The 23,724-nt window shown below is 42.9% G+C and overlaps 1 protein-coding gene across 1 annotated transcript in view; it reads left to right on the top strand.

Annotated features, from left to right (window-relative positions):
- Positions 1-23,724, top strand: part of SP3 (Sp3 transcription factor) — a 102,436-nt gene that overhangs the window by 19,349 nt on the left and 59,363 nt on the right. The window contains exons 4-7 of the mRNA XM_024732844.1: positions 17,287-17,339; positions 22,578-22,962; positions 23,213-23,313; positions 23,374-23,649. Of these exons, the coding sequence (XP_024588612.1) occupies positions 17,287-17,339; positions 22,578-22,962; positions 23,213-23,313; positions 23,374-23,649 (815 nt within the window). The remainder of the gene's footprint in view (positions 1-17,286; positions 17,340-22,577; positions 22,963-23,212; positions 23,314-23,373; positions 23,650-23,724) is intronic.

Raw genomic sequence — 23,724 nt, 5'->3', positions numbered from 1 at the left:
ATGTTAGAACTCTGGGCTCCAAGGAGGGGCCTCCTTATTCTTTCGAAACTGTGTGGTGAGCAGCTGGAGGGTCTGAAGTGGCCGTCATGTTTGGGGGCTTCTGGAGCCACTTTCCCCAGGCCAGCTGAGTCCTGTGACCAGGAGTGGGCTGAGTCACGGCAGCAGCTGTGTGTCTCTCCAGCTATGATCTGCATGTAAAATCATACTCGTTATTGTATCCTAACCTTTTCAGCATAGATGTGACTTAATTTTTAAATTGCCCTTTTGCTGGCTGGGGATTGTATTCTTTTCCCAAGTCTCTGCATCACAGTTCCTGAGTCTCCGGTGTCCTCCATAACTTAGTTTTCCCCCTCTCCTACCCAGGCAAGAAAGAAACTGAGAATTATGACTCCTAAAGCATCTCATCCTCCAAGTCCTAAGAGAATCAGACCCTGGGGAGAGGAGGTGACCTCATGTACACCAGCTGTGTGCCGTCACATCCAGGGGGGCCCGGAGGACCACCAAGGCCAGCCTCCCCCCTGCCCTGGCACCTCCTCTCTTTTCAACCCCTTTCCCTTTGAAAACTAAACTGCATTCCCTAGGCTGTGGTACTCTATTTCCTGGCTCCCAGAAATCTTTGGTGTGAGAACAGGCAGAGGAATCTCCTGGGGTGTATTTGGAAGGAAGGGAGTAAGCTCAGGGTTGGATAGCTTCCACGAGCTAAATCTTAACACTGCTGCACAATGGAATCATCTGGGAGCTGTTAAAAAATTGAGACTCTCAGGCCCAGGCCCAGATTCAGTGCATCAGACTTGCACGAAGTTTTTGTTTGTCTGTTTTCTGTTTTGTTTTTTGTTTGACAAAGGTACTTTTTGTAACCATTCCCAGGTGATTCTGAGATGCAACCAGGGTTGAGAACCACTGATGTAAAGGTGAATAGCCTGGGCATGAACACAGTCAAGGTTCCTGTGTGCTACATAATGGGTACAAACCTTATTTGTCTGCAGGAAGTCCCTCAGTCTGGGCCAGTCAGGCAGCTGTACTCGCTGGTGAAGACTTCTTTCTTTCTCTCTTTATCTACCAGATGCCTCCTCTAACTTGTTCTAAGCTTGAGGGAGGTGGTCCTGGGTAAAAAGAACCCAGTTCTGTGGCACCATTATAGTAAGGGAGCTTTCGGAAAGTTAGCAGAGGAGGAATACAACTTCAGAGCACTGAGGGGAGAGGGAGTGGTTTGCTGATTTTTTCTTTACATCTAAAATAAAACCCAGAGGAGGGGTGGGCAAAGACAGAAGGAGGGAAGAAGCAGAAGTGAAACAGAAGATAGAGTCATGAACGAAAATGAGAGAATCCAGGAAGATTACCACCCCTACCCCTCACCCGCCCCCATACCTGTTCTTAGAGAATCTGAGAAGGTGGGGCTTTTGACTCTAATAATTAAAATTGCAAATGGCCTTCCTTGAAATCTGTCCTAAAATTCTGAATAGCTTTAGCTCTGGCAGCTGCCTTGGGACAGTTATTTCAGTGTCCCAGAGGAAAGATATTTTGGGGTTTAGTCCTTGCCAGAAATAAGAAGCCAAGGGAAAAGGAGAAACATTACAGAATTTCCAAAAATATTTTGATAGCAAGGCAAAACTTTGTGGAGGCTTAAAGAAAAGTTAGAGTACACTCATTTCAAGAATGCCTACTGGCTTTGTATTTTGGCTAGTAGATTAATTATGTTATCCTATGTTGTCATCTGGGGAAGGGCAAGTTCACAGATACACATGTGGGAGTGTGTGTGTAAACGTGTGTATGCCATATTCCTGTGTGCACTTATTTATACATTTTTACTGTTATGATTTGTGTATATGAAATAGATAAGTTCTATTTAAGTTTTAAAATAACATATAAAAGAACTTTTCCTATTTGGAAAAGTGAGGGAGGTGACATCAGGTTCTAAGTCTGGCAGGAAAATGAAATAGGGAAGGCTTCAGTTAGTGATGTAAAGTTGGACTACACATCTCAAGAAACCAAATATGACCTACCTACCTATGGTCCTCAGGGCAGATGTGGGCCAGTGCTGCCTGGGCCATATGTGGGGACCTTTGGTGGGCCTGCTGGGAAGTAATGTGCTCCAAATAAAGCTTGATGTTTTCCTCCTCCAGCCCTCTTCCCTCTACCTACTCCTGCTTCTCCTGCATTGCCTAAGCAAAGTCACTTCTTTCCAGTGCATCCCGGTGTTAGTGGTTAAAGGATTTTGTTCCTTCCCAGTGGCCCAGCAGTAAGGCTATTTTGTGGGTTCTTATTTTTAATGGGTTTAAGCTATTAGTTGTTCTGTAGTATTTTATTTCTTATAATGTGCTCATTTTCTCTACAAGTACCCAAGGGCTGTGTTGCACGGGGTGCAATTTTAAAAATAAAATAATTATGCCCTGGAGGTTGGCAGATTTGGGCTTAAGAATTACTGCATTGTAAGGGCATCCCTCAGTCATGTGCAGGCTCATAAATATCTGCCCATCAGTCGGCTTGTCTGGGCAGCCAGATCTGTAGAATCAGTTTGCGATCAAAAGTACTAAAAATGGCAAAGCTTTGTTTATCTCAGCAAAGAAGGCCTTCGTGCAATTTGGGAGCAGGTAACAAACATTTCTATGGTGTAAAATGAAAGTAGAGGATCTGATGAGACAAGATTTTCCTGCAGTCAAAAGTGTGAGCCCTTTTGTTTTTGTTTTTTAAAATATTTATTTATTTGGTTGCATGGGGTGTTAGTTGCAGCAGGCGGGCTCCTTAGTTGCGGCATGTGGGCTCCTTAGTTGCAGCAGGCGGGCTACTTAGTTGCAGCTCCAGGGCTCCTTAGTTGTGGCTCGCTGGCTCCTTAGTTGCAAGCACATGGGCCCCTTAGTTGTGGCAGGCGGGCTCCTTAGTTGCGGCAGGCGGGCTCCTTAGTTGCGGCATGCAAACTCTTAGTTGCGGCATGCATGTGGGATCTAGTTCCCCTACCAGGGATCAAACCTGGGCCCCCTGTGTTGGGAACGCAGAGTCTTATCTGCTGCGCCACCAGGGAAGTCCCATGTGAGCCCTTTTGAAGGATGGGCAGCTAATACTGATTCTTACTCTGCTCCGGCACTCAGCAATTGAGTAAATAATATCTTATCTGCTCCCTGAAGTGTATATTAGAAAATTCACCCCAGTGGCTCTTTTTGTAAAAAACTTTTCCTGACAAGGGAAAGAAATTGTATTTTTCATTTAAAAAAGAAAGAAAAGTAATTTTTATTCGTATGATTATACCTGTAGGAATTTGTTTTGTTTCTTTGAATTTTAAAATTTTGACGTTGGTAACATGCAACCATCGCCCCTGCCCCCACCCCCAAACAGAGTGTCAAGTTCATATTGTTGCTAAATTTAAGATTGAATTTAATTAGGAAAATTTTCAAGTTGAACGTTAATTGACAATGATAATTAAAATCTTATAGTTCTTTACAGTTTATAAAAAGCATTCATATGCTTGCTCATTTAATTTTTGCAACATAGAGAGTAAGATGAGGCAGGTTTTACTCTCTCTACTTTATGGCTGGAGAGGTCAAGTCTCAGGAAAGTTAAGGATCTTGTCCCAAGTCATAAAGCTGTCACATGAGGAATGCAAGTCTTCTGATCCCAACCCCATGCTCTTCTTTAACTGCTAACTGATTAGTCTGGTAAGGACTGTTAAAAACTAATGAATTATGTATATGTGCCTTGAATCATATGGTTTCTTATTAAAGTTTTAAATTTTGTGAGGGTTCTTTAAAAGAAAATCTCAGCGGGTGGGCAAGCTCAAGCTCCCTATGGCTTCAGCTCCCTCTGTCCCATGGTCAGGTTTGTTGGCTCAAGCAACTGTTTTTCCTCATCCCAATATTGAATGAGATCTAGAAATATTCTCTTTCCTCTTAGCGGAGTCCAGCCCAGCTGTGACAACATTGGACCCTTTCAAAATTGGCTCACCCTAGTAAACTGAGAAAACAATTATAAAAACACATACATGGATTAGTTTATGGAACACAGATTTTTAAATTCTAACTTACCTACAGTCTGGCCAATAGCTGCATTAGCTTTCAGGACAGACACCCAACTCCAGGTCCTGGGTCTTGCTTTCATCCTGTCTGGGGTGCTGGAGAGGATGTGATGCCAAGGTACTCAAACACATAAGCTAGGGTGGATTTCAGGTCTAACAAAATAGTCAGTCCTCCCTAGTATTATTCTTCAAGTGTGAGCTGTCTCTGAGTCTGTCCTGCTCCACCTCTGTTCTATAGTCACTTTTGGCTCTTTTGGCCTGTTTGATCCCAAGAATTATGTTATTTATCATATGATAGAAAAGCACTAGACTGGGAGGAAGGGCCCAAGGGATAAGACCAGGTCCCCGTGTGTGACACTGGCAAGTCACTTTGCCTTTCTGGGTCTCAGTTTCCACATCTGAGAAGTATGTGGGTTAGACTGGATATCTGTCGTATTTTCCCCAACCTTTGTCCTGGAAGTGTCTCTCAGTAATCACAGATTTCCACTGGTCAGGCTGAGGTGCTGAGGGAAAACGGCATGTTTAAATGTGCATATGGGAGAGGGTCAAGTTGCACCTGGGACCCAGAAATGTAGAGACCCTGCTTCTCTAAAGACTTAGGGAGCTGAATACAAACTCATTTGGGGTCCAGAGATGCAAATGACAGAGACAAGCAAGATAATGACCCCTAGACCTAGAGAAGATGCAAAACTACTGCAAGGATTGACGGATGATGCCCAGATAGGACTCTTTGCTGCTGGGATGTAAACTTCACAAGGGCAGGGATTTTCGTTCTGTTTAATGATGGATCTCATACCTAGGCACTCAATATATGCTATTGAATGACAAATGAATACTTTAAACTTGTGATAAGCTAAATAAGCAATGTGAGAGTATCTAATTTTTCGAAATGCATTCACCCCAAAATGACCCCTGTGCCCTAGGGCCGATCTCTGGATAATTCTGAATCACTAGCTAAGCTACTATTCATGTAGCCACTAATTGGCTTGGCCTTTCCTCCTTCTACTTGCACTTTCTCTGGTGTGACCCTTGCCTGTGGAATGGTTGGTCTGACATTTCTGGCTCTGCCCATCATCAGTTAATAAACTTCCCCAGAATAATCATACTGTATCAATTCAGTCATTAAGCTGAAATGGTTAGCAAGATCACACAATCCTCCAGACTTTGATTGTGGAGAACTAAGGGTATGGTAACGTGTGGGTGGATATGTAAGTAAGTAAATATTAAACTGAGACCAAGAGGAGAAAAAGAGGAGAGAGCTGCCCTGTCTTTGCGTGTGCCTCTCTCTGATACTCAGGGATGTGCTCAGAGCAGTTGAAAAATTCTCCGCTTGGCTTGTGTTCCACTCTGAAAACAGATTTAACTTCGTAAAACAATTTCATTAACATCATTGCACATATAATAATGGCAGTCAGGGTTTTTTGAACACAAGAAAAGCTCAACACAAACAGAGAACAATCCAAATAGGGTAACAGGGCTAGGAAAAACCTGGCAGCTCTTGCAAAACCTGCATGGAGCCAGGGCCAAAGCTCTGGACTGCTGTCCAGCCATACCTCCTCTGAGGCAGGGCTGTTTCTGGTTCACACTCTTCTTCCTCAGGCAGGTTCAGGCTGTTCTCTTTCATTTATCTCCTCTTTATAATTCAGTTCCACAACCTGATGAGTTTGCTCTTCTGCTTAGTTCCTGTTAAGAGTTGCTTTTTTCTTTTTTACCAACCTCTGTTCCATCTGAGTCTGTGTCTTCTTATGAAAGATTTCCTCTTGGGTGTGTTGGCCAAGGCACTGAACTCATTGGTTAGCCCCGTGTGTTCCTCCCAAGAGGCATGTGGGTTTACCTAGTTTGAGTTATACATGATCCTTGCCCTCTAAGCAATTTGCAACCAAGTAAACAGATAAAGCAGGTAAATATTGGATAAGGTGTAAAGAAGTAAATCAATTAACTACGACAATATAAATTACAAGGAATACATTCAAAATGCATAATTTACAAGAAAATAGGTTAGTTGCTTTTAGTAGAGAGAGTAAAAAAGTCTGGCAGATAGGATGGATTTGTGATCTGTTCACTCCCTCATCCAGTAATAACTAAGTAAATATGCTATGTTGGACACGGTAACAGAAAGAAGATGAGTAAGACATGATACCTACTCTCAAAGGTTATAGTCTGTAGAAGAGACATGATGTGTGCACATGCCTATCTAGAATACAAGGGGGAAAGTGTTCAGTGTTTCGAGAGGTACACCAACAAGGCTCAGGCAAGGGAGCAACACTTTTTGGCTGGGGAGGAGGTGCGGGTATTTGAGGTGGGCTTGAAGCATAGGTGGGATTTCATATTTTCAATGTTTCACCAGGTCACTGATGCCTCAAGGTAAAAATAAGTCACGGTAACTGAAAAAACAGTATTTTTCTGGCTTTGGTCCAAATCTACTATAGTGGCGTTCTAAACCTTACCCAGTCTGCCTGCCCCAGTATTCTTTGGCACTTGCCAGTTCTTAACCATTTGAGAATCATATCCTCTTTTCAGCATCTGTGCAACTTATAGAACCTATTTCCAGAGAAATAAACATACATACCCAGTTAGTTGCATGCAGTTTTCAAGAGTTCATGGACCCTTGCAGCCTATTCTTGGACTCCCAGGAGTCCACGGTCTCCAGTTTAAGAATTCCTGATGCAGGGCTTCCCTGGTGGCGCAGTGGTTGAGAGGCTGCCTGCCGATGCAGGGGACACGGGTTCGTGCCCCGGTCCGGGAAGATCCCGCATGCCGCGGAGCGGCTGGGCCCGTGAGCCATGGCCGCTGAGCCTGTGCGTCTGGAGCCTGTGCTCCGCAACGGGAGAGGCCACATCAGTGGGAGGCCCGCGTACCGCAAAAAAAAAAAAAAAAAAAAAAAAAAAAGAATTCCTGATGCAGACAGTCCCTGAAGTGTGGAAGCCATCAGTGTTCGGAGCTACGCAGCAGGGTCCTGCTGTCGATGCATCGGGAGCTGTCACATACGGAAGCCACGCTGTATTCTCTGGGGTCCTCAGTGCTCCTGGTGCAGGCTGCCCTGTGTAACTCCGAGGGCCAATTTTGGTTCCAAAGCAGTGCTCCTTGCTAGTGTGAACCCATGTGTACACACACGCACGCACACACACACACTATCAGAATGGGGAATGCATTTGTGCAGGGTGTACACATTTTTAAAAGTGTCCCTGGTGATTCTGATACCTGTGATGTGTCCCTCCACGCTTACTGCCTTAGGATGCTATTATCTGTGAGCCTCCTGCATCCCTTGTGCTGAGAAACTCCTGCCTGGCAAGTGCATCAGACATGCCTAGACAGATCTGAATCCTGGCTCTGAGCCCAGCTTAGGCTCAAGCTGGGACATCCCTCCACTCCCCTTCCATGCTGAATTAATATTGCAGCTGGATGGCAAAATAAGGTCACCGACAAGGAAACTCTAGAAAGCAGGCAGTTTACAAGTGTTAAAATATTTATCACAACTTCCTTGAACAGGAGCTGGGCTGGAACCTTTTAGAATCAGGGATGTGACCTGGGGTTGTTGGCTGAATGTTCTGCAGCTTGAGAATTAGACTGCCTTCTGGGAGTAGTGAGTAGGTTGGGGTGAAAACCACATCCCCTTTTCTATTTTTAATACCACTGAACATCAGTGTGGTATCTCCCTCACGACCAAGGCTGGATTACCTGATGGGCAGAGTAAGCATGTGCTTCAGGCACCAGCAGTGCCCTGTCCCAGTTCCTACTCCCACTTTAATCAAAGCTACATGGCTCTTTCCCCATCAGGACCCCCTTCTCAACTGGAAAGGGCAAATCAAGCAGAACTTTACCCTGGGGGTATAACGGTACCTCTTTATTCTGGAGGGCAATCTGTATCTCTGAAGACTTGAGGACAAACACCTAGTTCATATACTCCAGTACTTCGCAGGAATTTCTACGTTTCTAACAGTTACTCACAAACACCCACTCTATCTGAGTGTTGGGTCAGGCACTTCAGAAAGGAACCATTGGCTTCCCTGGTGGCGCAGTGGTTGAGAGTCCGCCTGCCGATGCAGGGGACACGGGTTCGTGCCCCGGTCTGGGAAGATCCCACATGCTGTGGAGCAGCTGGGCCCGTGAGCCATGGCCGCTGAGCCTGTGCGTCCTGAGCCTGTGCTCCGCAACGGGAGAGGCCACAACAGTGAGAGGCCCGCGTACCACCAAAAAAAAAAAGAAAGGAACCATTTATGGTGAGTTTGTGGTAGGGAGATATTCTGGGGAATGTGTGAGGAGGAGGCCTTCCTGAGACCCCTTGATTCACAACAGAAAAGCGACTATGTCTACTGTCTTGTGAACCAGGCCTTCTTCTTGCCTTATGTTTTTCTTTTCTATTTGTTTTTTCTTGGCTGAAATTTAATGTAAAACTTTTGCTGTCTTAAATGTTTTCATTAAAAAAAAAAAGGGGAGGGGGAGAAGAAGGCTTTTAAATCTTTCTGGTTCTTTCTAATAACTTTCAGTTCTGACATTTGCCTTGAAATTGCCATGACTTTAGGCAAGAGGAAGGGGAAGCAGGAAGAGAACTCCTGGCCTCCCTGAGCCTGACTTCGGAGGCCAGGCTCTCCTCCCTATGCAGAAGGAGCCAGGAGCCCCAGGGAAGGACTTGAAGGCGGGGGTGCTCACAAACAGTGGGCTGGGGGGCCTTACTCTGCACAACAGTAAAGCTTCTAAAACAGATGATTTTGAGGTTTGGGAGCTGATTTGTCTTAAGAGGTGGGCTTTTTTTTTTAATTTTATTTTAACTGAGAGTTACTACTATCTTTGGAATTTATTTCCTTGGAGGTTGGTGGCAGCCTGAATTTGGCAGTGTTCAGGGCAGTGTGCTTTTGAATTTGCTTTCATTTCTTTTTTCTTTTTTTCCTCTCCTAAAGCTTGGGATTGTGAGGACTCAGGGCATTGCTTCATTAGGAAAGGGAACATGTCAACCTGTGCTGAAACTGCTGTGCTACAGGATGCCTAGACTCGCATGATGTGCCCTGAATAGGGACAGGCAGGATTCAGGACTGAGCTCAATATTAAAACCAAACCAAAACCAAACCCAAAACCAAAAACAACTATCAAAGGCAGAAAACAAATGAGAACATTTCACGCCTCTGAATTTCAAAATTAAAAGACAAGTTAAAGACTGGGAAAAGTGTGTTTGAAACATATATAAGAGAAGTTTAATGTCATTTGAAAGTGCACCTTCAGGACTTCCCTGATGGTCCAGTGGTTAGGACTCTGCGCTTCCACTGAAGGGGGCACGGGTTCGATCCCTGGTCAGGGAGCTAAGATCCTGCATGCTGCGTGGTGTGGCCCCCACCGCCCAAAAAGTGCACTTTCAAATCAAGAAGAAAATGGCGAATACCTCGACAAAGGGTGTGATAATATAATAATGCACAGTATAAGGAATACAAATGGTGCTAACTGTATAAAAATGCTCACCCTCACTAGTAATCAAAGAATTTCAACTTAAACAAAAAGCCATGTTTTTGATTATCAAATTGGCAAAGATTAAAAATAAAAACAGAAACTGAGGTGGTGAGTATGTGAGAAATGGGTACTTACTTTTATAAGTAGCTAGTGAGTGTATAAATTGGAGGGCAATTTGGCAGTGCATATCAGAAATCTTAAAATTGTGTGTACCCTTTGATACAGCAAATCCAATTAAAGGAATTTAACTTTAGGGAACTCCCTGTCAGTCCAGTGATTAGGATTCTGCGCTTCCACGAGTTAGATCCCTGGTCAGGGAACTAAGATCCCACAAGCTGCATGGCGCAGCCAAAAAAGAAAAGGAATTTAACTTTAAGGAATTATCATGGATCTGTGTAACTATTTAGCTACAAGGATGTTAAATAATATACCTATACTATGAAATACGCAGGTATTAAAATGATGTCATAGGTATTTAATTATATAAAAGGATATTCATAATATGTCAAATTTTAAAAGTTAATTAAAATTAGCATATAACGGGACTTCCCTGATGGTGCAGTGGTTAAGAATCCGCCTGCCAATGCAGGGGACACGGGTTCGAGCCCCGGTCCGGGAAGATCCACATGCCGCAGAGCAACTAAGCCCGTGCGCCACAACTACTGAGCCTGCGCTCTAGAGTCTGTGGTCCACAACTACTGAGCCCACGTGCCACAACTACTGAAGCACACGTGCCTAGAGCCTGTGCTACACAACAAGAGAAGTCACTGCAATGACAAGTCCGTGCACTGCAATGAAGAGTAGCCCCCGCTCACTGCAACTAGAGAGAGCCTGCATGAAGCAATGAAGACCCAACACAGCGAAAAATAAATAATTTTAAAAATTAGCATATAACAGTATAATCCAATTTTTACAAAAGAAAATCTGATGGACAGAGAAAAAGACTAAAAGGATGGGAAAGAAAGTTAACAGTTATAACCAGTGGTTTTTCTAGGGTAGTGGAATTGCATTTAATTTTTCTTCATTTTCATCATCTCTGTTTTATAAATTTTCTACAGAGAATATATTTTCTTTTCATAAATAGAAAAATAAACCTTCATAGCATTATATATTTAGCCAAATGGTGGTATATTTTTATTCCCTGAGGATGGTGCCAGTGGAAGAAGCCTTATGGCTTCAAAGGTAACTTGGGCAATGAGCTCTATCATTTTCAAATTTTAAATAAGAATTTTTTGAATTTGAAGCAATTTGATTTTGCTCTTTGTGGAATAGTAATGTGAGGACTCTCTCTAGAATTAAAAATTCACTCTGACTCTTAGACAAGTGATTTAATCCCCTTTTAAAATTAAAATGATGTTCTGAGGAAATTAAAGTCCACAAGGACTAACGTAACCATGAAAATAAGCACTGACATTTGCAGAGTTTAAAAATAAATTAGGGCCCCAAAGCCCATTACACCAGTCTAAACATGAGAAAAACATCAGACAAACCCAAATTGAGAGTGGCATTCTACAAAATACAATTGCTCCTCAAAAGAGTCCAGGTTGTGAGAAGCAAGGAAAGACTGAGAAACTGTCACAGGTCAGAGGACACGAAGACAGGACAACTAAACACAACGTGGTATCCTGAGTTAGATCCAGGAACAGAAGAACATTAGTGGAAAAACAGGTAAAATCCAAATAAAGTCTGGAGTTTAGTTGGTAGTAACTCACCAATGCTGTTTTCTTAGTTTTGACGAATGTACCAGGGTAATATAAGATGTTAACATTGTACGGTGACTAACCATCCTGGTTTGCCTGGGAGAGGGACTTTCTACATATGAAATATACACTACTCATCTTTTTATTATCTTGCCATTTGTGTTTTCAGAGATACTTGTTTGCAGGTGGCCTTTTAAATGTATTCACTTTTAGTATACATTAAATAGACTTTTAAAAGTTTGTACTTCTTTCATTCCATTGCTTTATCCATGGATTTTACTTACTTTTGAAATATTCATTTCTAAGCCTTTGTTCATATGCTCTCATCTCCTCTCAAAAAAGTTTCCATGATTGGTTGAACCCCTTTATGCACAGGTCCCTATACTGTTCTTATAGAGTCTTTCACTCCAGTATTTTACTAGATTTTTAAAAGTGAAGATTCTATTTACTTTTTTTCTTCCCATTTAAAAAAATCAAGGTAAAATTTACATACAATAAAACATCCTTTTCAGGCACAATTCTGTGGATTTTGGACTATACTAGATTTTTTACAATTGTAATTCAAATATTCTCTTCTTGATTCTTAATAGATGTTTGAATTCATCAATCAAGATAAAGATGACTTGAAATACTTACGGACTATGTCTATACCAGTTATAATAAATAAACACTTCATTAAATTATTGTTCATTTCCTAAATTTTCCTTTTCTCCTGAAGATTCAGAATTATTAAGTTTAAATTTCATGGAGGACAAGACATTGGTAAATTCTGTAGGAAATCAATGATTGAAAGTATCAGAAAGTTATGATTTAATTTAAAAAGTCAGCATGAATTCACATCTTATCTGCCTCAGTTATGTGAAATAACCTCTGGGTCTAACAACAAATATCAGCTGAGGGAAGCCATGAACCAATTACTTGGGATAAAGCACCATGAAAAGAATACTATACAAACAACTAATCTGGAAGTTAGAGAAGTAAGGTGTAAGGATGAACTACTTAAGTAGATTAAACATTGACTTTGATTTCAAAGTGTGGAATAGTTTGGAATGGATGGATTACAAAGCTCTAGTGATCAATATTAGGACCAATTTTTTTCATTTTATATGTCAATGACTTAGAAGAAGGAACATGCAGTTTTGTATGTTATACAAAACGAGAGGGAGGGACAGTCAATACAAAGAAGGAATGAAAAGACTTGAGTAGACTAGGAACAGAAGCAGATAAGTGGCTTATTCAATTCAAGGTAGAGGAAATCTGAAGAAGAAAGATCATCTCGTAGTAATATGAAATCACAATGTTCAAAACAGAGTAAAAGAATGAAAACTCATTAGGTGAGTAAATAAGCATGCTAGAAATAAAATAATTCAAATGCTATGAGTAAGAAAGGAATATTAACTATAGAGTTTAAATATTAATATTCTAAGTAAAAACATTGTGTATTTTTAATGTAGTAGACTAAAATAATAACTCACTGGACTATATATAATTAGAGCAAATAATTATGCTTTGGGAATTCCCTGGCGGTCCAGTGGTTAGGACTCCGAGCTTTCACTGCCAAGGACCCAGGTTCAATCCCTGGTCCGGGAACTAAGATCCCACAAGACACGTGGTGCGGCCCAAAAAAAGAAAATAGTGACATTTGCTGTCAGGGATGAGAGAACACTTGTATTCTGGGTAGTCTATCAATACCAGAAATATCTTATTAGGTGGTAGAGTCACCTAATTTATTATTTATTATGCTTTATAATTTACATATATATTGCACATATTTTATATATATCAAACGGTATATAATAAAGACATTTAAAGATTTCCTTACAAGTTTGTGATGATTTGTTCAGCTGGTGAATGCTAGTTTTGTGGCCCCTTTACAATCAGCAGGTCATATCACTAGCAGTTTCTCCATGAAAATAAGATGTCTGAGACTTTCATCTGAACAGAATACAAATTCGTGGTGTATTGAAATCAATGAACCATTTAATAGATATTTGTTCATTATTTTCTCTTTGCTCAACAAATGTTTCCTGAACTTATATCAAACATGTCTCTTTTGATAAAGCATAAAAATCTAACATTTTCTTTTAATATTTGAAATTCAAATAAGTTAATGTCATAGCTTTAAAAAAAAAAAGTCCCAGTGGGACAAATGAAGAGTTGTTTTCTTTTCAAATCATACTCCTCTCCTTCCTTGAGAATCACCACTTACAAGTCACAGAAAAAGGGTGAGACATCATGCTGGGGCACAAAACATGTAGGATTGAAACAGTGGTGACAACGTGGTCATGAATTAAGCATAATATTAAGGGTACATACTCTATGTGTCTTGGAAAATTAAAAGCAAGGGAATTACTAATTGCTGGAAGTAATGGCTTTATGGAAGAGGTTAAGAATTGAACTGAGGCTTAAAAGCTTGTTTGAATTTGCAAGAGCACAGGGGAGAGGGCAGGACAAGCCTGGTGGTAGAGTGAGTAAAGGTTCAGGGGTAGGAGTGATTACACACATAGGGCAGTGAGGGGTTTGTATGCATTAGATCATGAGAATCACTAACATTTTTTTTTTTTTTTTTTTGCAGTACGCGCGCCTCTCACTGTTGCGGCCTCTCCCGTTGCGGAGCACAGGCTCCGGACGCGCAGGCTCAGTGGCCATGGCTCACGGGCCCAGCCGCTCCGCGGCATGTGGGATCTTCCCGGACCGGGGCACGAACCCGTGTCCCCTGCATCGGCAGGCGGACTCTCAACCACTGCGCCACCAGGGAAGCCCTCACTAACATTTTTGAGGCAATGGAAGGTTAATTTGGTGGCAGATGCAGAAAAGAAGGGCGCAGGAAAGTCTGGAGTACCATCTAGAGCTACAGAAGTCCAGACAGGGCAAAGCACCCTTTGATCTCTTTCAGAAGGAGCTGTCTAACCCTCAGTGATTTCTGAATTTGGAAGATACTCCTTTAGCAATGTATGTAGTGGACTTTAGACTTTGTTATTTCTCTTCTGTTTTATCTGGATTTGTGTATGTTTATCTTTTGTCTCTTAAATGGATTATCTGCTTCTTGGCAGTAGAGACCAAGCAGTATCTTATGGAATAGGGTTCAATAAATTTTGTGGTTTCAGAGGGTAGCTGAGAGAGATTCTGCAGGAAAACTTGTTAGCACCTCGTAACTGGCTGCCAGTGAGAGAAGAAAGAGAGAAATGTGTCAAAGGCAATTTCATGTATGGGCATCTGAGAAAACGAGAACCTTGCTGTCAGAGATAGGAAAGTCACAAGGGAGAGGGGAGCTGGTTCTGTAGAAAGTTATCAGTTTAGCTTTGAACATTCTGAGTTTGAGGTGAAAGTGAGACATTCCAGAGGAATTTACAGTGCTTGAGGTTATGGAACTGGAACTCAGGTGACAGGAGACAATTACAGAGATTTGGGATTGAATTTAGAGATGGCTAAAGTTGCAGGAATGGTCGAGCTTCCAGGGGATGAGCTTGTAAAGAAAAGCTCAGGGAATCAAAACCTGAGTCTGGAGTAATGTTCATCATTTAGGAGCTGGAAGGAGGGAAAGAAACACTAAACCTGCACTGTCCAGTATGGTGGTCACTAGCCACATGTGGCCATCTAAATTTAAATTAATTAAAATTAAATACAATTAAAAACTCAGTTCCTGGGTCACAATAGCCACATTTCAAATGCTCACTAGCCACGTGTGATTAGTGGCTACTGTAATGGACAGTGCAAACAAAATGTTCCCCTCATCATAGTTTTATTGGACAGCATTGCAAAGATATAGAGAAATACTCATTTGAGAGAAAACCAGAAAGCCTATGACCTTTCAAGGGAGGAGAAAGTTTAAGGACGAAACGTTTACAGTGTCAAATGCCAAAAAAGAATGAAAATCTGCGTAGGGACAATCCATGGGTTTGGCAATAAGGAAGTCATTGGAGACCTTTAAGAGCAATTGCAGGTAGCATGGTAGGGACAGAAACTGATGTAGCATTGCATTAGGAAGGCAGTAGGTAGAGAGCAAGTTATTGAGACCTTGGGCACATTGCATTAGGAAGGCAGTAGGTAGAGAGCAAGTTATTGAGACCTTGGGCAAGCAAAGGAAAGAAAGAAGACAATAATTAAAGAAAACTGCAGAGTCACATGGAGGGGTTTTAAAGATGGGAGACTTGTTCATGTTTGGAGAATGGACAGAGGGCTATGAAGATGTTAAGGGCTTTGTCTGGGAAAAACTCCTGGTTTCTCTTTTTACTGTCACAGTCATAATCCTCAGAACACTTCACTTCTAGTCACCAAATGTGTGTTTTCTTAAAAAAACATATATTTATTTATTTATTGGCTGTGTCGGGTCTTAGTTGCAGCACACAGGATCTTCATTGAGGCATGCGGGATCTTTCGTCGCAGTGCGTGGGCTCCTTGTTGCAGCACTTGGGCTTCTCTCTAGTTGTGGCCTGCGGGTTTTTCTCTTCTCTAGTTGTGGTGCACGGGCTCCAGGGTGCGTGGGCTCTGTAGTTGTGGCGCGTGGGTTCCAGAGCACGTGGGCTCTGTAGTTTGCGGCACACAGCCTCTCTAGCTGAGGTGCCCGAGCTCAGTAGTTGTGGTGCACGGGCTTAGTTGCCTCTTGGCATGTGGGATCTTGATTCCCTGACCAGGGATCGAACCTGCATCCCCTGCATTGGAAGGCGGATTCTTTACCACTGGACCACCAGGGAAGTCCCCAAATGTGTGTTTTTAATCCCGCACTAACCAGTTCTCCAACTGGTTAGTGGAGATGTCCTACACTGTCCTACAATTCAGCTGGATGTCCTACAATTCAGTTCTGACACTGTCTGGAATTAGGGTCAGATCTCACAGGTTAAAGGCTCAGCCCCACAAGCCTGTCCCCACTTCAGACACCAGTTGCAAGTCTTAGATTGTTCCCAGTACTTCTGACCGACCAGCGATAAGTTGGGGTCCCTACAACATCATATTTGGGTTTGATGATTTGCTTGAATGTCTCACAGAACTCAGGAAGACACATTTACCGTAAGGGATATAGATGAGCAGACAGATGAAAAATAGGTATGGTGAGGTTTGGGGAAGGGGTTAGGAGCTTCCATGCCCTCTCCTGACATGCCACCTTCCTAGCATCTAGCAATCTGGAAGCTCTCTGAACTCCATACTGTAGGGATTTTTATGGAAGCGTCATCACATAGGCACGACCGATTATTGACTCATTTTCCAGCCCCTCTCCAGAGGATAGGGGGTGGGGCTGAAAGTTCCAAGTTTCTAATCGTGGCTTGGTCTTTATAGTGATTGGCCCCCATCCAGGAGCCCACTTGAAGTCAGCTCATTAGAACAAAAGATACTCCTATCATCCAGGAAATTCCAAGGGATTTAGGAGCTCTGTGTCAAGATCCAGGGTCAAAGCCAAATATTTGAACAAAAGATCCTCCTAGAGCTACTATCACTTAGGAAATCACAAGAGTGACAGGAGCTGTGTGCCAGGAACAGGGCTGGGGGTGTGGGGAGGGGGCAGAGAGCAATACATGTATTTTCTGTTATTTCGCAGGCACCCAAATCCCTGCCCTGCATTTGCTTCTCTTTCTAGCTGTGAGTTCAAGTTTACAATAGTCTGTAAACTTGGATAGCTCATGAATATCCTGCTAGCACCTCCAACTCAACACATCTGAAATCAAACTCATCATTGTCTGTCCCATACGCATTCCATTTTTTATATTCTTTATTCCCAGCTCATCTTTCCAGTTACTAAAGCTGGAAAACTTAGTCATATGTGAATCATTCTCTCCCTCCCCTCCACTCCTTCAGTCAGTCAGCTGCCTGGGCATGCTTATTTTTAATACCTCTGCCATAGACTCATGTATTAATTTATTCTTTTTGTTTGTTTGTTTAAAATAATGATTATGAAATATTTCAGGCAAACAGGGCAGTAATAGAGAAAAATATCATAATGATAGTATACTCAGCCTAGCTTAAGAAAAACTTGAAATATGAAATCCGTTCAGATCCCATCCTTCTCTCCATACCAAGGGTAATCAACATTTAAAATTTAGTATTTATCATTCCCATGCAAGATTTATAGTTTTACTCCACATGTATCATATATAGTATAGAATATAAGTCGGTATGTTTTTTTTTTTTTTTTTTTTTTTGTGGTAGGCGGACCTCTCACTGCTGCGGCCTCTCCCGTTGCGGAGCACGGGCTTCGGACACGCAGGCTCAGCGGCCATGGCTCACGGGCCCAGCCGCTCCGCGGCATGTGGGATCTTCCCAGACCGGGGCACGAACCAGTGTCCCCAGCATCGGCAGGTGGACTCGCAACCACTGAGCCACCAGGGAAGTCCAGTCGGTATGTTTTTAAACTTTATATAAATGGTGGTATACTGTTTATTCTACTATAACTTTTTTTCACTCACTATTATTTTTGAGATTTATCCATGATGAATCATCTTTCATTTATTTTAAATGTTATTTAATGAATATACCATAATTTATTAACCATTGTGCATTTTACTGTATATAATGTGTATATATATATATATACACCCATATTTCTATATATAATAAATATATGTGTGTGTATAATTGCTTTTATTTTTTTACTCGACTCTAGAGTTGAAATGGAGTGATGACATGGTGCAGCATTTCAGCCATTTTTTGGGTAATTGGAAAAATTCTATTCATCAAGGCAGGTAAAAACTCTTTTCAATATTTTCTACAGTTCTATCCAGCTTGCTCTCTGCCACCTCATTCTTTATTTTTTCCTCTTTCTCTTACCTCATCTAACTAGGCCTTGGGCATTGTTGGCTCTTTTTGAGAATAGTTGGTAGATCTGTCTGGCTTATAGAATTAAAGGATAGAAAAATGGAATTCCCTGGCAGTCCAGTGGTTAGGACTCGGCACCTCGGCCGTGGCCCGGGGTTTGATCCCTGGTCAGGGAACTAAGATCCCACAAGCCACACCGTGTGGCCAAAAACAAACAAACAAACAAAAAATTCCATTATAAGATAGAGATTTAATCATGAAATAAATTTGAATACACTTCATGTTGAAGGTTATTGTTCATCATTGAGAGACACCACAACTTAATGGCATCAGGTTTATTTATTTTTACGTATTATTAAAGTATATATATATACTTTTTTATAATAATCTTTTTTTAAAAAATAAATTTATTTATTTTTGGCTGCATTGGGTCTTCGTTGCTGCGCATGGGCTTTCTCTAGTTGCGGCGAGCAGGGGATACTCTTCGTTGCGGTGTGCGGGCTTCTCATTGTGGTGGCTTCTCTTGTTGTAGACCACGGGCTCTTAGGCACGTGGGCTCAGTAGTTGTGATTCGCGGGTTCTAGAGCACAGGCTCAGTAGTTGTGGCGCGCGGGCTTAGTTGCTCCGCGGCATGTGGAATCTTCCCAGACCAGGGATCAAATCCGTGTCTCTTGCATTGGCAGGCGGATTCTTAACCACTGTACCACCAGGGAAGTCCCTTAAGTATATTTTTAAGTGTTAATATTTTTAAGTAAAGCTACCTCATAAGTTTGCTAACTTATAACCAAGAGAATTTCTAGCATTTTTATATTATTCTAAGAAAGATAATTCACAAGATACTTTCTAGCACTTTATATTCTTCTAAGACAGATTATTAACAAGGTAGAAATGCATAATCCACCTTTTCTTAGAAAATTGCAACAACTCAGAAATATGGCAGTAGACTAAGCTTCCTGGACTGACATGAATATGACTTCAGAAGTGTTACGGATACTTAGAAAATTTAGAATACCAGGGACATCAATAGCCTGAATGAAAAGAATGGGATTTCTTGAATTGTAAAAATATCAGTCCTTTTGTACCATGGTGATATCATTGGTGTGGAGCTTGAATGAAAATAAGGGTCTAACTCACTTGGGAAAGTTGATCTTGAAAGAGGTGAACTATTATAAAGTCAAAGAAATTTTATCATACAGTATGTATTGGTTAATTGTAATTTTTTAATTCATCATTCATTTTCCCACAAGATAATTATCTTGACAGTCTTTCTGCTTAGTATTAAACATCCACAACATGTTCAGTATTGGTTAGAGCATTCAAAATATATGACCCCTAACACAAGGAGTTCACATTCTAAGAAGACTTCCTTTAAAAATCATCTTCCTGGGCTTCCCTGGTGGCGCAGTGGTTGGGGGTCTGCTTGCCGATGCAGGAGGCGTGGGTTCGTGCCCCGGTCCGGGAGGATCCCACGTGCCGCGGAGCGGCTGGGCCCGTGGGCCATGGCCGCTGGGCCTGCACGTCCAGAGCCTGTGCTCCGCAACGGGAGAAGGCTGCGGCAGTGAGAGGCCCTAGTACTGAAAAAATAAAATAAAATGATCTTCTTTATAAATATGTATGTTTGATCTACTTTATTGTGTTTATCTTTTCTCTTTTCTTTATTTTTTACATAACGGGTAAGTGAGTCTTTTCAGTTGATCATTTAAGAAGACTTGATATGTTGATTGGTGAGACTGACGCGTGGGTTTGAAGCCTGACTCTGCCATTTATTTGAAAATGACACTGAGCAAGTCTGAAAACCTTGCTAGCCTCAGTTTCCTTATCTATACAATGATGAACCTATGATACTTACCTATTAGCGCTGTGAGGATTAAAGATGCAAAGGAGTTGGCACATAGCAAAAGCTCAAAAAGCTCTCCTTTTTGGTATTTTTGCGGTACGCGGGCCTCTCACTGTTGTGGCCTCTCCCGTTGCGGAGCACAGGCTCCGGACGCGCAGGCTCAGCGTCCATGGCTCACGGGCCCAGCTGCTCCACAGCATGTGGGATCTTCCCGGTCCGGGGCAAGAACCCGTGTCCCCTGCATCGGCAGGCAGCCTCTCAACCACTGCGCCACCAGGGAAGCCCTTTTGAGGTATATTTTTGAGAAAGTAGGGAAGATATGAAATAGGAAGGAGGTTAAGTACACCTAGTCAATGTCAACTAGAATGCTTCTGAAATATGATAGTGATTACATAAGTAGAACAAACTTGAAGATTCTTGAAATCCAGTGTACACAAGCTGAGGAGATTCAGAGGTGGGTAAAAGGAGGGTCACAATAATAGCAACAAATTTTATGTTAAATAGACATTGACTTAGGTGGAACTATACAAAATTGCCACCTTTTTAGACAAAAAATGGGTGAATATTGGCAATTTAATATTGTTCACTTAATAGATGTTCAGAAGGGAAGAAAGGCAGTAGAAGCTGTGAAGGAAAGGGCAGAGCCCTTTAGCTGTGGTGCAGTTAACCAGGGCTGTCGCTGTTTTTAATACAGAATGGCTAGGCTCCTGCAGATGTGAATCAAGTATTATTTAGTGCCCTCTTCTCTTTGTAGAGAAAAAGGGGATTGAAGATGCATGAAGATGTCATGCCAGTGGGTCTGTAGGTCTTTGAGGCCCTTTGACATTCATCATGGTTTCCAAAGGATTTAACTTACAAAAACACAAATAAGTTTTAAAAAAATAAGTGAGGAAATTGAGAAAAAGGGAAAATAAAGTGACATTCAGATCTCCTGCTGTGATGTAAACAGTGACCAGCATAGAGCTTCCTCAAATCATCTTTGGAAAGGAGAAAGTATAAATAATATCCAGCACAGCGCTTCCCTTCTTGATAAGCAACTGCAATTTCTGAGTTCCTATGTAATGTAGCAGTAAGTGCCATTGAGAGGCCGTCTTCTACCGAAAAACAAGTATCTTTTAATTAACACAAATTGTATTTCAAGATTTGACTACAGTACTGGAATAGCTAAGAAAAGATGTTCTTTCCAGAGACTACCTTCATTTCCAGTCTTCTTAAGATATTCCATGACAATAACTCTTTTCAGTGTGGTCTGAGCAGGTCCTCTGAATCTGATTATGTAGTAGTGATACTTTTGGTATATGTGTCTCTTAAAAGCATTGCATTAAAAGCAGAATAGTTAGCTCTGGTAGGTTATTATTTCTTCAGTTAGATTAGATGAACTGTTTTTGCATCTTGTCAGAATGGTATATGGACCAAAAATGTTTGAAAATGATTTTTTCATTTCCATTTGTCAATTGGTATCAGTGAGGAAATGAACTGAATTTCTGTGGCCAAGTACTTTGCTCTCTATGGGTGGCTAGACTAAGACTTTGTGAAAGGGGCATGGAGGTAGTATGCTTAGACTCATAAAACACATCCCCACTCCTAGAAAAACACCTGAAAATGTCTGAAGTATCTCTTCTAGGGAAAGAGCTATTCTCTATCCACTACATCCATGTAAGTAGAAAGAGTGACAATACTGTGACTTCCCTCCCTCTCTCCCACACCACTTGTTTTCACTTGTCCTCCCCTGAAGCCTCCCATCCCTCTTTTTCTTCTTCAAAAATCAGCTTATTCTATAACACTTTAATTTTCCTTTAGAATTTAAGTGTAAAATGGTACAGGGAGGGTTTATACAATTTACTTTAAAAAGTGATTCTTCTACTTATGAGACAAAAGTTCTCACTGTTAGAAGACATCAACTTCATTCTTAGATTTAGAATTTCAAGTCTTGTTTTTGCATGTTTGTGGTTTTTAGGTCATTTCCCTGGAAATTCCATCTTTTGTACAATTAAGTGCCCATTAACCATGCAATGTTTCTGATCCTATGAGAAGATGAAAATATAAAAACTGAGATGCAAGCTCTGTCTCTCATAAAACAATTCTTAAATTCTTTTCAGTTAGCGCACACAAAATCTAGTTCAAGTGCTTGGGCTTTACAACTCCAGCCCCCAGCACAACTTTATTTACGAAACAAATATAATAATCACAGTTGGAACACTAATTCTTGGAGTCAGATTTCTAACAAAAAGCGTATGGTGGACAGCATTTCTACCTCTTGAGCTTAACCTCTCTCTTGGCAATTAGATCTAAAGGTAATAGGCAGAGATGTCTCTTAGTTGGCAACACACACACACAAAACTTGAGTATTTCTCCCACCCAGGATGACATCAAGATGTCAAGGATGCCAAAGAGCAAAGGAGTGTTAACCTAATCCAGTAAGCGAAACGGGATTTTTAATTAAAGTGTAACTAAAATGTTCCAAGAAAAAAAAAACTTCGCTGAGATTCACTATTTAAAAAATGCTGGCAATTATTGATGGGCTTTTTCAGATATTTCACTCGTTACCAAGACGATTAAGAAGCAGGGAGTAATTTATGTTTGTGCAACAAAATGGTTATGTGGCCAAAAAAACCATTTTTTTTAAAGGATTGTGTCCCTTTGAATATACGCACTACGTATTAAATGAAATATATTTGTCTGCTTTGGTGCCACTGGCCAGAATGAAAGCTCTCCTATCTGTGAGGTGAATTGAGATTTCTTTTCTGCTTAAAATGCCTGCTTCCAGGGTACGTAAAAGTGGGAGACTGGTTGGGAAACCAAGGGCTAAGGGGGATGGGAACGAGATGGCTCAGACTGAATCTAAGAGCTGAACGTGTGCGAGAGAAAATCCTCCTCCAGCCTCGGAGGGGGTGTCTCCCCCAGTACCAGCTCCCTCCTCCCGGGCTCGCGGGGCGGGCCCGGTTTGCTCAGTAGCAGCAGCGGTCGCAGCAGCAGCCCCGGGGCTGAGCGGCGACGGCCTCCTGGCAGCGCAAGGAAGCAGAGGCTCCGAGAGCGCCCTGGGGAGATCCGGCTGCCGCCGGGATGGAGGGAGCGTCGAGTGGAGCCGGATCCTCCGGGGACGGATTTCCTCCCCAGCTCAGCCCCCCTACAGCTTGCTGGGGCCTGCTCCGAGCGCCTGCAAGGTGGAAGAGGCCTTCGCCTCGGCCTGGCAGCGGCAGCCGGCGAACTAGGCGGCCACAGCGGGGTAACAGGCGAGCGGTAGCCGCTCTCGGGAACCTTCGCCGCCACGACCGCTCATTGTCTCTCCCCTTCCACCCGGGGGGCAAACAGGAAGCGCGCCGCCTGGCCGAGTGACGGACGGGCATCCGGGCCAATGAGCACTGCCTACGAAGAGCGTGGTGGCGAATGAGCGCGGGGAAGAGGGGCGGAACTTCCGGGCGGGCTGTCACCCTCTTCCCCCCTTTTGGGCTGGAGGCTCCACCTTTTGTGTTTCCCGCACAGTCAATCAAAATAGGAAAAAAAATCCCCGGACCGCTCCGGCCGTGTCCGCCGCCGCTTCCCGCATCCTCTCCCGCCGCCGCCGCCTTCGCTCCTCACCATGTGTAAGGCGGCGGGGAGCCCCGCCTGAGGTGCTCTAAACACACTATGACCGGTACGTAAAGCCGAGAGAGAGCAACCCTTGCTGCTGCCGCCGCCGCCGCTACCGCCGACCACAGCCAGCCGGGGGCCACCGCCGCCGGCTCCCGGCCCCCTGTGTGCGACCGAGTGTCTGTGAGAGGCAGAAAGCCGCAATCCCCTCCGCCTCCCTCCCCTCCCCGCCAGCTACCGTCCACCCCTCAAGCCCCAGCAACGCAGTGTCCCCGCCGGGCCCGGGGCTGGCGGTCCGGGCCGCCGGGAGCGTATCCCCCTGTGTGCGGGCGCGGGCGGCGGGCGAGCGTGTGAGTGACTGACGGTGCGAGAGGAGCGAGCGCGAGTGAGAGCGAGCGGCGCGAAGGGAAAGGGGAGGAGAGGAG

This window comes from Neophocaena asiaeorientalis, unplaced genomic scaffold, assembly GCF_003031525.2.
Source record: "Neophocaena asiaeorientalis asiaeorientalis breed wild unplaced genomic scaffold, Neophocaena_asiaeorientalis_V1.1 scaffold96, whole genome shotgun sequence".
In the NCBI taxonomy this organism is placed as follows: Eukaryota; Metazoa; Chordata; class Mammalia; order Artiodactyla; family Phocoenidae; genus Neophocaena; species Neophocaena asiaeorientalis.
Note: the sequence above shows the minus strand (reverse complement) of the source record. Positions and strands in the feature narration are given on the sequence as shown.